Source organism: Rhinolophus hipposideros (assembly GCF_964194185.1).
Source record: "Rhinolophus hipposideros genome assembly, chromosome: 26".
NCBI classification, from domain to species: domain Eukaryota; kingdom Metazoa; phylum Chordata; class Mammalia; order Chiroptera; family Rhinolophidae; genus Rhinolophus; species Rhinolophus hipposideros.
In genome coordinates this window covers 25538948-25555770 of record NC_138072.1, presented here as the reverse complement: position 1 = coordinate 25555770, position 16823 = coordinate 25538948, and the positions used below count along the sequence as shown (strand labels likewise).

General features: G+C 42.4%; 2 protein-coding genes across 8 annotated transcripts in view; one reads left to right on the top strand and one right to left on the bottom strand.

The window, feature by feature from the left end:
* The window catches only part of GNPAT (glyceronephosphate O-acyltransferase), a 42619-nt gene extending 35492 nt beyond the window's left edge, over positions 1–7127 (top strand). For 4 of the 7 annotated variants that reach the window (XR_013992619.1, XR_013992621.1, XM_081038883.1 and 1 more), the window contains one exon: positions 223–7127. Coding sequence is in view for 2 of the 7 variants with exons in the window: in XM_081038883.1 (XP_080895009.1) it covers positions 223–281 (59 nt within the window). In the remaining 5 variants the exon portion in view is untranslated. The remainder of the gene's footprint in view (positions 1–222) is intronic. The other 3 variants (XR_013992620.1, XR_013992622.1, XR_013992623.1) reach the window with 3 other exon arrangements.
* A 4825-nt stretch (positions 7128–11952) lies between these two features.
* Positions 11953–16749, bottom strand: EXOC8 (exocyst complex component 8). Its single transcript, XM_081038876.1, has one exon. The coding sequence runs from the start codon at positions 16615–16617 to the stop codon at positions 14440–14442; it is 2178 nt and encodes a 725-aa protein (XP_080895002.1). The 5' UTR covers positions 16618–16749; the 3' UTR covers positions 11953–14439.
* Between the last annotated feature and the right edge of the window lie 74 nt (positions 16750–16823).

Below are 16823 nucleotides of genomic sequence, written 5' to 3'. Positions count from 1 at the left end.
GATGGGGCACTGAGGCTGCCATGCTGAGGCTGCCAGCGCTTCAAGCTGAAAGTACTGTTTTATTATTGTCACTGGACCCACCGTCTCCTTCCTCTCTGTTTTTCCCTCTGTGTCTTTATTTAAAATCACCATCCTGGCAAGACCCAGTGTATACATCTAGTACATATAGACAAATAATACTGATGTGTTTGTTATCTTCCCCTTTTATTTTATTTTCTTTAGCTTCTTCACAATTCAAACAAATAATTGAGCTTCGTTTTCCTTGTCTTGGAGGAAGTTAGCAGGAGGGTGGAAGGCAAAAAACTGCTAGTAAAATGCTACCCTCTTTGGCTTTTGTTTCCAACGATTGAAACCTAAGGCAGAAAACAGGACTTGAAGGAAGAAGCAGAATGTCATGAGAGGAGCAGGAGGGAGCCCCCCTCCAGAAGTTCCACAGGCTTGAGGAGAAGAGAGCGTTGTTTTTGTCCTGCAAGCGCTCTCCCAGGCCTCACTCAGGAGACAGAAAGACCCTGGAGAGGGGGATCTCAGAAAAGTTCCCCGAGTTGCAAATGTAACACAGACGCCACAGAGTTGCCGAGTCTGAAGGAGCCACTGGAACTGGTGGTTCAAAAGGACAACCAGCAGTAACACACTTGGACCCATTGACTGGCGACCGGCAGGAGCCCTCACCCCCTTGACACTTTAATCCGGCCCCTGAGTACGTTCTGGAGGCAGCATCCCCAAGGACAGGTTAAGGACGCGTTGACGGTGATCATGAACTGCACGCTTCCTCATGCCTGGAGCTAACTGAGAAAGAGACGGGAGAGTCAGGTAGGTGGGGGTGCACATGGTCTCACTCTGCGAAAACGGGATTCCAGTCTGTGCCTAGCCCAGGTGTCTCCTTCCCCAGGGCAAGCCCAGGCCTCCAGCAGGAGCAGAGAAACGCCCACTTCCCGCATGCAGCTAGCCTGGGATGGCATGATCTTTAGGATTTTTTTAGCATAAGTATTTGGTATGCTTTTATTTGTCCCAAGTATCGCAACATTTAGGGCATACAAATACCAAAAATTATTCATCATTTATCTGAAATTCAAATTTAACTGTGCCTCGAATTTCACCTGGTAGGCCTGCTTTGCTGGGGAGGTAGAGGGAGCAGGAGGTGTGGAGGACCCAGGAAATCAATAGGAGCTGGGTGAACACAGACCCCACAGTGAGCCTGAGGGGCACATTCCTAGTAACAAGTCACACTGGGCCCGCAGGCCAGGACACAGGATCAGAGGGCAGCTGACTACCTGGTCATGAGATGTGGGCAGAATCAGAAGGAACCATCAGAGGGTACAGGTGACAGACCAGATGGCTGCTGGGAAGCCACGGCTCCTACGCACTGCCCCTCGATGGCCCCCAGCAGGGTCCCCCTGCCCAGCTCTGCACTGTTGGCATGGGCTCCGGGCTTTACAGTGAAGGCCCTTCTCCTCTTTGCAAACTCTGTTTTCACCCTTCCAAACTCTGTTTATTTTTATTGTTTTCCTCTGGAACCTTCCTCCTTATTCTGCAGCTGTCAGTTAGCTTTTTCTGGGCTTCGATATCATTTTAAATATCTATGACATGTCCTTACAATCATTTATTTACATTTCTGTCCCCTCTCCCCATTCAACTCTTAAGTCCTCTCAGGAAATTAGGATAAAAGCTGCCTATGAAGCAGTTAGATTCCTTCTCCTCCTGTGACTACCTGTGACGCATCTCAGTGACAACTGGAGATTCTTTTCTCTGATGAGGGTAAAACAGAACGTCTCTGGGCTGGGGGACGCCAGGCAGCATTGAGGACACAGTACTGAGAACAAAGGTGAGGTTTTCATCTCAGCCGTCTTTCCTCAGATCCCCCACCTCTGTGGGCCACACCTTATTGCCCAAACAAGGCGAGACTGGAAAAGTCCGCATGCAATCCAACCAGCTAAACGGGGTGCAAATAGAAGTGCTAATGTCAGGGCTCCCAGATCATGTCACACTAACGCCCAGAGTTGGCAAAAACCCATCCATGTGCTCGGAGTTTCTTGTCAGCTTTCGATTCAACTTATATATATGAGCAGGCGACTAAGTCTTACTTCTGTCATAAAAGATTTTTAAAAAGCAGAAAAATGCAACTAGGAGGAACAAAGCTTGGAGAGAAGAAAACTTCAATATGACAACAACAATAAAACAAGAGAATGATGGTCCCCAACTTATGATGGTTCCACTTTTGGTTTTTCGACTTTACGATGGAGGGAAAGCAATCAGCATAATAAATGACAAGATATTTGACACTTTTATTATAAAATAGTCTTTGTGTTAGATGATTTTGCCCAACTGTAGGCCAATGTAAGTGTTCTGAGCACGTTTACGGTGGGCGAGGCTAAGCTAGGATGATTGGTAGGTTAAGCGTGTTCAAGGCATTTTTGATAATGATATTTACAACTTATGATGGATTTATCAGGACATAATCCCATCATAAGTCGATGAGCATCTGCATTATTAATATCCTCAATGAGATCAAAGATGCTGTGTGAAAAGGGACAGTCAGACACAAAGAGAGCTCTTAGAAATTAACATAAAAGCAGAAATGAAATGAAAAATTCAATAGAAGTTGGAAGATAAAGAAATTTCTCAAAAATTAGGGCAAAAAAGATGAAAGTAGGAAAACATGTTCTTTCCTTCTGAGGTTCTGACTACATGTATATGGTAGCTTTTTAATGTAGTCCATATGTCTTTTATGCCCCCTTTTAAAAGTTTCTCTGTGTTGCAGTCTGGATATTATCTTCTAACATATCTTCCAAGTCACTAATGCTTTCTTCAGCTGGGTCTGATCTACTCTTAAACCAATCTACTGAGTTCTCAATTTCAATTGCTGAATTTTACAACTGTAGGCTCTCCATTTCATTATTTTGTTTGTTTGTTTTTAGTTTCAATTTTTCTGAGAAACTCAATTTTTTCACTTATTCCTGTGAACATATTAAAATCTGGGCCTGACAACCCTTCTATCTGGGTCTTCTGTTAGTTTGTTTCTCCTGTCTGTTGTTTCTCTTGGGTTTTAATCAAATGGGCCCTCTTCCTCATAGATCTCATTATTTTTATTTGAGTGCTAAACATTGTACATGTTAAGTTGGTGCAAAAGTAACTGCGGTTTAAAAGGTTAAAAATAATTGCAAAAACTGCTATTACTTTTGCACCAACCTAATAAAAAATTACAGAGACTATTTGAGGCCTAGGAGAATTTTATTATCCTCCATAAAAGACTTGCTTCTCGCAGACCACTAGAGGCGCTAGCAATCTCAGATCCCCTTAATCCAATTAGGGTTTGATGGCCTGTTTATTTCTGGTTCATCTTTATTCATAGGGTGTAGTCGCACAACAGCCTAGCCAAATATCCCTTCATATCTTTCCTTAAGGAAAGAAGAGTTTGTGAGATTGTGCCTTTCTGGGACTCTGTTCCATCCTTTGTTTACACTTTATATCTCTCTGTCTGGTCCCCAAAAGATGGTTTGCAGCCAAAGACGGGGTAAGATATCTCACGGGAGATACAACCTAAGCCAGGTGGAACCGAGTGGGGACCCCAAACGAGCTGCCTTGGACAGGTATGGGAAGGGGCCTTGCCTCCCCTTCCCCTGCTTGGGAAAGTGTGTTGCCAGCTCTGGCTTTCCCCTTGCACCTGTTTCCACTTCTCTCAACAGAGTTGTTACAATGTGAAAGACTTGATCCTGAAAAGGTACATACTTTAGGTACAAAACATCCTGGGACCTTGTGCTTCAGCTGTTTACAGAAAAAGTGTGATTGGAATAAACATTTTCTGTTATGAAGTCTGAGCCTCACAGACCGTGTAAGAAACAATGTTGCTTTCTTATAGTTGCTTTCTTATAGTTGTAGACCTATCAATAAAAACCTCCAGCCAACTTTATTCTGGGCTCCAGCCCTCTGAGACTGAGAGACCCCTGGCCTTGGGAGAGATTTAATGCCTTAAGTCTCTGTTTGTTTCTTGCTTAAAAACTTAACCCAAACCGCCCCTTCTCGCACCCTCACTGCCCTTGTTGCGCGGGACGCGACAATAGGGTATAGACTTTTAGGGTTCCAAGCCAAAGCTTAGATGGGATTTTACCAGGGTCACCCTTTCTTGGTATACCCTAAAGTCCAATTTTTGTCTCCCTAGCTTTATGTATCTGTTGACGGCCTGTTTTAACTTCTTGGCCACTTGTGAAGTGGCAGACGGCCCTAGGGGAAAAATACTTTCAGATGCTGGGCTCATCTCCTTGGGTTTCTTCCTCCTGGACTTGCAGCCCATCATTTTTCACTCCCTTGTTAGCTGTGCGATACCTTTGTGTTCCCACACCAGTTCTCTGACACCACCTGAGCATCCCACATTCAGGGTAATTCTGATACTATCTGGAGTCAGTGTTGCCCCCATAGGACTGCCCTGATTTTGGAAGCTAGCTGCAAGTCCTGGGTGCTCCCAAGCCACTCGCTCTTCTGCCCATCTGGCTATAAGTGTGGGGCTTCCCATGACACCCCGCTGGCCCAGGTTTGATAATTGGCTAGAATGACTCATAGAACTCAGGAAAGTACTATATTTATGATTACAGTTTTATTATAAAGGATACAACTTAGGAACAGCCAAATGTAGGAGAGACACAAAGGACAAAGTCTGGAGGGGGATAGAGGGACATAAGACCCTTTCGCTGTGGGGTCTGGGTGCACTGTCTCCCAGTATATCCATATGGTCACCAACCAGGAAGCTCCAGAGCCTTGCTATGCAGTGTTAGCCAGGTTCCATCACAAAGGCATGCCTGATTAAATCATTTGCTACATGACTGAACTCAATCTCCCGCCTCCCCCACCGCCCCCACCTCCCCAAAGGTTGGGGATGGGGTGGAGGCTGAAAGTTCCAGTCTTCTGACCTTGTGGTTGGTTTTTCTGGTGACCAGTCCCCATTCTGAAGCTCTCTAGAGGCTTCACCAGAACTCCTTCTTAGCATAACAAAGAACTCCTGTCACTCAGGAAATACCAAGGGTTTTGAAGTTCTGTGCCAAGAACCAGGAAAAAACACCAGATGTATATTCTAATTATACCACAGCCTTCAATTATGTTCTTTGCATATATATTTTTTGGAAAGTAGTTCTAATTGTTCTCAGGAAAGGATTGCTCAGAAATACCTAGTCCACTATAACTGGAACCAAATTTTCTTGAGAGTCAATAAATAGTATTTCATTTCAGAGAAAAAGAAAGGAGAGAGTGAGGGCACGGAAGACTGGAACAATAATAAGTGAGTAAAACAGTAGGTAAAAAGAAAATAAAGCATGAAGAAGGAAATGACTCTTTAAAAGAAGAAAACGACAATGGCAGGGCTGTATATTTGCAGCAAAGATACAACTTTCACCATTTTTTTTTCAGTTCTGCGTCTTGCAAACTTCACCTCTTTGCGTCTCCCTTTCCAGCCCCTTAATCAACACCCCAGCCAAGAGAACTTCCTGTGATGAATGTTCTACATCTGCATGGTCCAGTATGGTACCCACTAGCCATCTGTGGCGATTTGCACTTGAATTGTGGCCAGTAGAACTGGGAACCTGAATATTTTATTTTAATTAATCATTAGTTTACATTGAAACAGACGGAGTGGCTGAGTGACCACCATACTGGACAGCCCAGGCTTCCACCTCTCAGCTCTTGGAGAAGGACTGGAATCACCGATCCCCACTCCATCAGCCGCACCCCACCCCCGGCCCGGCTTCCCTGCCAGCCTTCCCAGCTGGCCAAACACCCGCTTTGATGCAGCTCAAAACGAATAACTGAGGCCTGCAAGCTCCAGGCAGCAGGGGCTATGTCTGACTGTTACAACTCTCGATTATGTATGAAAACATGATTTTCTTTCAAAAAAAAGAAGCTGTGGTAAGGGAACAAATGGGAAGCAAGGTGACACCATCACCACGTGAAGACATGACAACGTCCTATATATTTGCTGGCGGGTTGTTAACATGAGCAGATCCAGTTTTTCAAAGTTAGAGTTAAGGTGCCTGTTTTTCAATGCATGTAAAGTTTGTCTCCAGAAAAACTGTAAAAAAATAAAAATAAAAATAACCCTGTAGGGGTGGGGTGGGGACTTGTTGGGCATAGTTGAAACAATAATGACAGAACATTGACAATTGTTGAAGCTTGATAGTGAGTATACAGGCATTTATTGTATTATTTTGTTGCTTTGAATGTGTCAAAAATTTTCAAAATAAAGTCTTAAAAATAAGTATCCTTAGACTTTACACATACGTATAGAAAAAAAAGTGCTGGAAAGACATAGTACAGAATGGAAAGAGTGGATCTTATTTTTAAGATCACACACATAAAATTGTTTTTTCTTATTTAATATTTTGGAATTTTCTTATTTAATAAATTCAAATATTAAAGAAAAATGTGAAACTCTGAGTGGCCCCACCTGTTTTGCCAGCCTTCACCCCTTCAGACTTCCTAAGCAAACAGAAGCAAATATAACACCATCAATCATATTTTCTCCTAAAGTGGCACTATTGTGCACCTTGCTTTATCTTAAAAATGTATTTTAGACATCTTTCCACACCACTTTTAAGCTGCATAGGATTCCATTGTGTGTGTGCATTGAAGTTTATTAAACTAGTCCCCCACTGATGGGTAGTTACCAGTCTTTGGGTAGTTATCAATCTTTTGCTATTATAAAAAAAAAATGCTGCAATAAAAACGTGTTCAAATATTTCTTCTGTTCTTTTCTCTCTTTCCTCTCTTTCTGATATTTCCTTACGGGTATGTAACACTTTTTTTTTTTTTGTAGTTGTTCCTCATTCCTTGCATATTCTGTTTTTTTCAGAACAGAATATGTTTCTTTGTTCTCTTCGCTTTTCTCTTTTCAAGGATTTTATTGATACATCCTTCAGCTCAGAGATTCTTTCCTCAGTGGGGTCTAGTCTACTAGTAAGCCTATAAAAGCGTTCTTCATTTCTATTACTTTTTTTAAATTTATCTCTAGCATTTCTTTTTGGTACTTTCTTAGCATTTCCGTCTACTTTATCAATCAGGGTCCTTAGCACCTTAATCACTGTTGTTTTAATTCCTGGTCTGGTCATTCCAACACCCCGCCACATCTGGTCCTGATGTTGCTCCGTTTGTTCAAATTATATTTTTGGTCTTTTGGCAAATTGCCAGTGAACCAGTTTACAGTAATTCCCACCAGCAATGTGCGAGACTACACACACACATATTTCAGAGTATTATCAATATCAGTATTTTAAAGGGACTTATCAACTTGGCTTATATAACTTTGTTTAATGTGTTTACCTAGGTCAATAATAAATCTGAAAATAAGTCAGCTTATTAGGCAAAAATAGTTAAGTATGACATGAGAAAAACAAACTTTTCTCCTGCTACTTTCCTATTTAAATGACCCCACCCCCGTCCCCGTCTAGGAGCGCCCCACCTATTCCAGGGAGCTAAGTTATACCTGTCTTAATGCACAGTGAAGTATCTGCACGTTTCAGACTCTTTACTCCTGGCAATTACTCAGAATTCATGATACACAAATTGATATTAATGGAGCCAATCTGGTTTTAACTATCTCATTAACTCAAATCTGCTACTTTATGTTCTTCAAAAAGAAGTTATAAATAATAACATTCTCTGACACAGTACCTTTAATTTTAACAGAGTACCTAAATTGTGGATGGATAAGCCTGTGCAATAAAGCCAATCTGTACGAGTAAGACACAGCCCAGTAATATAGCTCAATGGCTTAGGATGCCAGCCCCAGAAAAGGGCCATCTGGGCTCAGGTCCCACCTGGGCCACTTACTTAGGAACCCTTCGTAAGATGGATTACTTGCAAATTATTTAACTTCACAAAACCTCAATTCCTTCACAGACTGATGTGAAGATTAAATAAAATAACCTGACGGTTACCACACTGCTCAGAACATAGTAATCATTGATCAATGGTCCCCAAGGGTAGGTTCACACGTTGCTTGTCATACTTGAATTTTTTACATGACAAATATTCTGATTCTTGATGGAGATGCGTATCAACAAAATTTTGTCTTCAGGAAATTCATTTAGAAACACCAGTTTGAACCGATTCTATGTATAAGTCATGGTATGGTTAAAGACGGAGTGAAAAGAGCATGGGTTCTGGAGGTGAGAAGACCTGCTCTTGAAGACCAGCTCTGCCACTTAGTGGGAAGACACCGTGGCCAAGTGGCAGGCACCAAGTCTCTCTCCTTACCTAATTCCCAGGGCTACTGTGAGAATCAAATGAGATAATGTGTGTAAAGGGCCTGGTGCAAAGCAGACACCTCTCACATGGGAGCTGCCACTAGTTACTGAAGGAACACAGTCAGTAGCGTTCACTTCATGAGCTTTGTAATTGTCTGTTATGGCAACACTGCTCTGGGGAAACTGATGGGGAAAAATGAAATGTGGACACTGTGTGTGTTAATAAAGCATACACGTGTTTTCTCAATACACACTGCACGTTTATCATACAAACAGCTTACATGTCCGATACAACTCTGATTAAGTTTGAAATGTGGACGTGAGTCAACGGAAGGCCTCCTTACCTCTTTTTGGAGCACTAACCATCCTATCAGTGTATTTAAAGTAGCTAATTATGATTCGAAGTCACCTGTGTCACACTGTATGATTTTTTTCATTCTCATTGTCCAGCAATTAAAAGAAATGGGGACGGGTCTTCTCATTTCACCACCATCATTATCATGCTCCACTCACTCACCTTATGAATGACAGAAGCATGACAAGAACAGCACACACACAACTATAGGCCCGAATCACTAATGGGTACCAGTGCAAAAACTCCAATGACATTTTCACTAGAATCAGGAATTATAGTAAAAAGAATCGTATATCACAAACAAATAGAATTGATTCATAGAGTGTAAGTATGGTTCAGTGTTAGGAAATCTATTTTAAAAACTTACCAAATTAACATGACAAAAAAGAAAAGTCATGTTAGGTCAATAGATGCTGAGATTCATCTGATAATTCAACATGCATTCCTGACCTAAAAAAATAAAACCCACAACTTTTAGTTAGCTGGACTAGATAATTGCTTCCTTAATGTAATGACCAAAAGCCAACATCAGGTTTCAAAGAAAAAATAGGAAAAACATTCCTACTAGATACACATCTTGCATAATTTTTAATTCCTTGATATTAATATCAAGCAAAAACTACGTTTAACATAGTTTTGGAGGCTCAACTTAATATAATTAAGAGAACTGCATAAAATGTATAAAAACCACAAAGAGGCAGAACATTTGCAGGTGGTATGATTATATACTTGAAAATTCCAAAGAAACCACCAGAAAACTATTAAAACCCATAAAATAAATAAGGCACTGGTTGTAGTATCTATAATTAAAAATCAGGACATTCCCTGCAAACAATCAGAAAACAACGGAGGTAAAGATTTCATTCACAACAGCAGTAACTGATGAAATACCTAGAAATCAACTCACCAAGAAATGTGTTGGATCTACCAGAAGAAAAATTAAAAATGTTACTGAGATACAAAAGAACAGTTGCATAAATTAATAGGAAGATCAAAATTATAAAGATGTCAGTTCTTCCAAAATTAATCTACAGACTCAATACGAATTCAATCAGAATGCCAACTCTTTTGGGAGACGGTAGAGAACATCATAAAATTACTCAAAATGCAACTTGAATATTTATTACATGTGAGAATAGTTAGGAAAACCTAAAATGGCATAAGACTGAAACCAGTTATTAAATTACAAATCTACAGTTAATTAAAACAGCTTGATAATGGCACAGAAATAGAAACATCAGTGAAATGGAATATAGAGCCTAAAAATGTACCTAGGTACACATCTATATAAATGTAACGTATTAAAATGGCATTTCAAGTCAGTGGGGGAAAAAGGATGATTCAAAATTGTTGCAACAAGTTGATCATTATTTGTGGGGAAATGAGATTCTTACATCAGTTTTTACTCTAAAATGAATTACAATTTGAGCAAGAATTCAAATATCAAAATATAACACATTACTAAGAAAAAACATGAAAGTTTTAGAAACTGAGAGTGGGTGAGACCTTTCTAAGCCTTATGAGAAACTCAGAAATCCCAAAGAAAAAACCCAGGTAAATCTGGCTTCATAACAGGCTAAAATTTACTGTAATACAAAAATAGTAAATACTGACAAACTGGGGAAAATCTACAACACTCAGTACACATGAAGAATTAATTTCCTAAATCTACAATGAACTAGAAAATCATGATACAAAGATACTCTAACAAGAATGGAGAGGGCATAAACAGTAGCTTCAGAAATAAAAGTTGCTCGACTTCACTCATAAAAGTTACACACAAAACTAGATACTATTTTTTCAGGTTAGTAAAAATGAATAAATCTTACTACTACTAAGAATCATTGTATTATTAAAAGAATGAATAAATGTGGGTGAACATATAACATGTATCCTTCTACACTGTTGGGGAGAAGGTGAGATGGTACAATCTGCCTGACCAGCAATTTGACGATGTTCACCTAAATTTACAATGCAGCTTGGCAGAGCAATTTCTAGAAGTGTCCTGTAGATATAGTCACACATATAAGTAAAGATGTATGTACAACAATTGAATATTATTCATTGACAGAAAAAAAACCCCAGTGAGGTGTACAGCCACAGATACTGATGTAAGAAGAGTCTTTAAAATACTCAGTTGGTCAGTGGATACAAGCCGGTGCTGTAACCATGTGGACAGCACCACCCAGTTCCCGGGGAAACAATGTGCAGGAAATTTACCAGCGGTTACCACCGGGGACTTGGGTGGGACGAAGGGCTTTTTCCTCCATACCCTTCCATATGGATTGAAGCTTGGTAATCATCATGGATTACTTACATTACTTTTCTTGCTGCTAACATTTAAACATTGCAATGGCTCTGCGACAGTGACTTGACTTCACAAACTGTCCCCCACCGTCCGCAATCGACCCGCACAGGTCTCCGCATAGGCCTCACGCACTCCGCCTGCGTCTTTGCGTGCCCTTCCCTTTACTTGGTGCGTCTAAATCTTGTCGGTCCATCAAAGACCAGCTCAAATACCAATACTTCCGTGAAGATTTTCCAAACTCCTCATAATAACACTGCTCTCTCCCTTCTCACTGTTTCCACAGTACTTTTTTTTTTTGCAACTTTTTTTTGCTATAACTTTTTTTTTTTGCAACTGTATGCATTCAATTATTTAATTTCGTTTAATTGGCATTTATTCTCCAATTTATTTTTTCCAATTTGTATTTTTTCAATTTTTCATTTTATTAGTGTCTAGTTTATACTTTCACAAGCTAAACCATTTATGAATATTAAACCTATTTCAATAAAACTTCTCTTGATTAAGAATGATATTTGGTGAGCATATCCCTTTTGTTGACCCCTTTGTTATTTTTCCAATTTTTAATCTCTATTATGTCCAATTTTAAAGCATCTCGAGAAAGCATGCTTAAATTAATTTCGTCCTCCCCACTCTTTATAGTCAACGTTAGACATAGCATTCAATAAATATTTTAACATCAATTATATGCTCCCTCAGTATTTACGTATTCCTTAAGAAAACATATCTTTGTCATTTATGATCCCAGTTCCTAGGTCATTTGGCCTACATTGTGTTTTCTTCATTTAGGGACGCACAGATGGTATAAAATCCACTTTTCAGAGTAAATTCACATTTTGTATATCTGAAATTTCCCTTTCAAGGGAGTTTTAAAACTGAGATCTGATTTATTCACAATTTTGATAGTAGGGAGACACGTACAGCTTCTTACCATATAGAAAAAAAACCCCATAAAAACAACCTAGGCTCTTAACACTCTACTATAGTAACAAGAATATCAGAATATTAAATTTTGTTTAAAGAAGAGAAATAGTGTAACATGGTAATATCAATAAATTTATCCAGGGTAAGAAGAATTTTAAGCTTTATTTTGATAAGACCTTTCAGATTTCCTCACATCACAGCATATGAATAGGCAAAATGTACACACATCGATTTTATACATGTCAAGCGCCAAATCCCCAACCCCAGGGAAGCAAGCTGCAAAGCACAGTGCTGGTCATTTAATTATAGGTAGTACCTTAAACAAAAATAAGTGCGTTTTCAGCACTTCAGTGAAATGAGGCTTTAATCAAAAAGAGACTTAATTCCATAGAGTGTCCTTTTTCAACAGTAATGAATTCAGTCAAGTCTGTGATTCCAAGCTCAAGAGACAACGTTAAGTGTGAGGCCAGCAAGAAAGGGCAACCAACCCTTGGGTGGTGGATTACAGTATGTGCTACATTCTGGACAATCTCTAAGTGCATTCATTTTTAGGACTTGCTTTGAGTCTAATGAAACAAGCATTAGAGAAGAGCTCTGACCCCACTGGGAGGAAGCCAGTCAATTGCTCTGTCCTGGCACAAAGGCACATTCTAATATGGTGGTTTTTAATCATCTCCCATACTACGTGGTTCACCAAAGCAATTTCTGCAGCTACAGCTCTGATTAAGGAACACACAAATTTTAACGGAAGAAAATTCTGTACTTCCAGTTTTAAAAAGCAGACAGTTCTAAGGAGAAGCAACCATTTAAACATTTGGGTATACGCATGTTAAGTTTTTACTTCATGCCATAAGAGAAGGTTCTGATTTCAGAAGTTATCATTTTATGGACTCAGCATCAACTATTTACACCATACGTGTTTCATACAATTTTAGAAAGTGTAAGTGGCACAAGATAATCACAAACTTTTTATCAAATTCAAGGTTCCAGGGATCTTTAAAAAGACAAATTATAACTTTTTTGTTCAGCTAAGCTATCCAGTATGGTTATTGTCTAGAAAATCCTAAAGTTTTATTTAAAAAATTAGTCAAATAAAATCTATAACTTTGATAATTTTCAACTTTTAAATAGTCATCGCTCAAAATAAAATAAAAGGGCTCCTCTAGCATGAATAAAAATAAGTAATGGAGCTTACAGCCCTAAGCCACTATTTGGAAGCTATTTTAGGTTTTACATAATTTACAGACTTAATAGGACTGTTTGTATTCAGATGAAAGCAATGACCTTTTGAAGTAATTGGCACCAGAAATGGCACTTATGGACAAGAATCACAACTAGAGGCCACTGGAAAAATGGATGTGAGTTAGCACTTCTGTCCAAGTCTGGGGAATGTCACCTAATCGTTATACAATAGAAGCAACAGTTAGAAACCTTGGGAAGCTCAAATTTCTTTAGTTATTTTTGTTTTACTAAACAATCTGAATTAAGCAGTATGTTTACCTTTCAAAACAAGGAAGGAAAAAATAAAACAAGAAAAAACGCGGCCTGGAGCATTTTATTTTGGCAGGAGTCACCAAAAGCCTTTTCCTCCCTTCACTTTGGGTACATTGTCTCACCTGTTTCCCACTGTTACAAAAACAAAACAGAAACAAATCTCTGCTCAAAGCAGTCATACTTGAGAACATTATAGGGTTTATATATGATTTTTTTCTAACTTCCCATCCACCTAGACATTGAACTCTAAATCAGTATCTCAATGAAAACTTCTTTCATTTGCATGAAGTCTGAACCACTAAATAACCTACACTGGAAGGGACCTACCAGGTTCCTCAACATGACCTGCTTTTTTTTTTCTAAATTATTTTGATTTTTTTAAATGCTAAAAACAAAAGCTCCTGGTGGAAATTCACATAATTCAGGAATATGTTGAAAAAATTATCATAGTCCTTAAGATTTTCAAGTAAATGCTCCCAAAACGGATGTTATAAAGCTGATTAGCAACTGAAAAAAATGAGCCATTCAGATCACCCTGGGAATGTCTGCTGTTTTATGAAAGCTTCCTCTTGTATTTCATAGGATCTGAGTATTGAGGCCACATGCTAGCTACTACCAGGAAGTAATTCTTCTGACCAAAATTTACCCTAACACCAATTTTCTCAACTCCTTTCTTTTCCCCAAATTGTTCAATCACATTTTAAGGTGGGGAAGTATTCGAAGCAGGGTGTTTTATGCGGCACTGTACCCTTTAACGAAACCTCACATTTTAATGAACTGGGAAACTTTTCACAACATAGATTCCATGTATTTCTAGAGATTATTTCTCTGTGCTGCTTAACATATACTGTGATAAAGTGTATTTTGACTCAAAGAATAAGCTGAAATGCTATACTGTGACAATATATTCATTAGTTAGATAATTTAAAAGGAAAGCTTATTATATATTTTATTAATTGCAGTGCTTTGGTTATTTGGGCTTAATGTAACATTCTTCTTCTGATTTTAAATTTCTATCTGTGAGGGCATCTTTTATTAAGCTGTGTTTGAGACTACAGAGAAAATGCTAATGCAACTTAATATAAATATAAATAACATAGAAGCGAAATATACTCCTACACATGACAGGCCCAGCGTCAGACCACTGATGTTGTGCTCTCGGGGTTCACACGAATGAGTCTAGAAGCATTCCTCAGGTCCTGGAGCTGCTTGGCGGGTTTCCCCACCCCTTCCTCGAACCTTTTCTCCACCACAGGGAGGACTGTTTCGTACAGGAAGGACGCGTTCTGCCTGATGAAAGCCTTCTTCTCTGGGTCCTGCTCACACCGGAGACTGTAATCCACATGCTGAACGGCCACCAAGATGATTTCTACCAGGCTCTCCAAAAGCACCATGTGCAACTCGGGGAAGTACAGCTTCAGCGCCTCCTCCAGGAAGCCCATGGTCTGCTTGGCGAAGGCGACCACCGTGTAGCTGAGGTTCACCCAGCAGCCGTCCCCCGTGTACTGCTCAAAGTTGCCCACCCCGCAGCTCTTCATCTCCTCTTTGAGTTTGCCCAGGGCCTCCGGGGTCATCAAGTTCATCCTCCTCCACAACTCCTCCGAGTTGCGATGTTTCGTGGCTTCGATTATGATCTCTTTGTAACTGTGCAAGGCCCCCTGGATGTCCTTCACCAGAAGGGCGTGGATGATGAAGGTGAGGTCTAGTCCGATGTCACCCAGTTGCTGGCAGTGCTCCTTCGCCACCTTCACACACTCGGCCGCGGTGGAAAGGCTCTCCTTGCTATCAAACACCTGCTTGCTGAAAGCGTCCACAAACATGCCCATGGCTGACCTCGCCCAGACCACAAAGGCAGAGTAGCAGCCGCTGTCAGTGCCCGCAAAGTCCGTCTCAAATTCCCGCGCAGTCTCGAGGAGGCTGGTAAAGAAGACGTGGCACAGCTTGTGGATGTAGAGCAGCGTGGCGCCTTCTATGCGAAGCTGCCGTATGGCCGTGTGCACCGCCGCAGCCCTGTTTCTCAGAAACAGCTCACAGGCCTTCGTGCACTGGCCCAGCCGGATGAGCTGGCACACCGCCCTGCGAGTGGCCTTGGGACCCCCCCGCAGGGACCGGTCCGGGGACAGTTCAAACACCAGCACGTCGGTGAGCTGGCGCACTCGCTCATCCACTCTGGCCCTCAGCTCTTTCACGGGAGGGGGGCTGGGCTTATCTTCCAGGTAATGGTTCAGTTTATCTAGCAAGTCCACGGCGCCTTCAAAGTCCCTCTGGGCAATGCAGACATCCAAGTCCTCCGGCAACTCCTGGATCCATTCCATCGAGAGGTCCACCTTCTCCTCCTCCGCCTCCGCAGCGGCCGGCTCATCTTCCTCTTCGTCGTCAAACGGGTTAGTGGCCTTGGCGGTCACCTGGGGCGGCGCTCGAGGGGCAGCCGCCTCCTCCTGTTCCCTTCGTCTTTTGTCACTGAGGGCCCTCTTGGTCTCCTCCAGCACTTCCAGCCACTCTCGTTTGATTTTAGCATTTTCCGCCTGAAAAATTCGGCTCTCGGGAAACATTAGCAGCTTGAACATGTCCTTCATGGGCGGGTTGTCCTTCACATTGACCACGGCCAAACCGTCCAGGGGATAGAGGGCGTTGTAGCGATACATGCCCCGCCGCTGCGGCAGCCAGGTGGCCACCAGCAAGCAGTCGTTCATGAGAAAGCCGTGCACGCGCTGCAGCTGGGCCATGTGGTCCGCCTCGTATTCCACCAGGTCCCCGTTGTACACCAGGTACTGCCCCGGCGTCTCCAGCAGGTGCCTGCAGCCCTCCACCTTCTCCAGCAGCGTGGTGAGGGTGCGCTGCTTCCCCTCCTCGCCCGGCCCCGCGCAGTCGCGGGAGGCACCCCCGGGCGCGGGGAAAAGCCCAGCCGGGCCCCGCAGGTGGTCGCGGCCCCCCGTGCCGCCTCCGCCCTCCTCCCCTCCCGAGGCCGCGGCGGCCCCGGCGGCGGCGGCGGCCGGCAGCAGGGTGAGCGGGATGCTCTCCAGGCTGCTCTTCTGCTCGGTCAGCAGATGGCTCAGCTGATACATCTCGCTCTCCAGGTAGGAGATCTCGCGGGCCGTCTCTATGAACTGCCGGTAGTTTTGGTACACGTTGCGCTTCAGGTTCTGCGCCGTCTCCTCCGCCAGCGCCTGGATGCGCTGCCGGTGCTCCTGCAGGTCCCGGTCCCCGTCCGACTGCTGCGAGAGCTGCTTCACGTACAACCGCGCCTCAAAGCCCGCTGATTCCAGCTGCCGCCGCAGGCGGCTCGCCCCACTGTCCGATATTGCCATCGCCATTTCCGTCTGAGTCTCACGCAGTCACTGTCACTCTGCCGCCGCCGGTGCCGCCGCCGGTGCTGCCGCGGTCCCGGCCCACCCAGGCCCCGCGGAGCTCCAGGGCTGAGGAAGCAGGATTGAAGACGGACCAGTACGCCTGCGCCCGGCTCTGAGCTTCAGATTGTGCGCGTGCGCAAGGGGCCAAGTGCACGCAGTGCGCCTGCGCG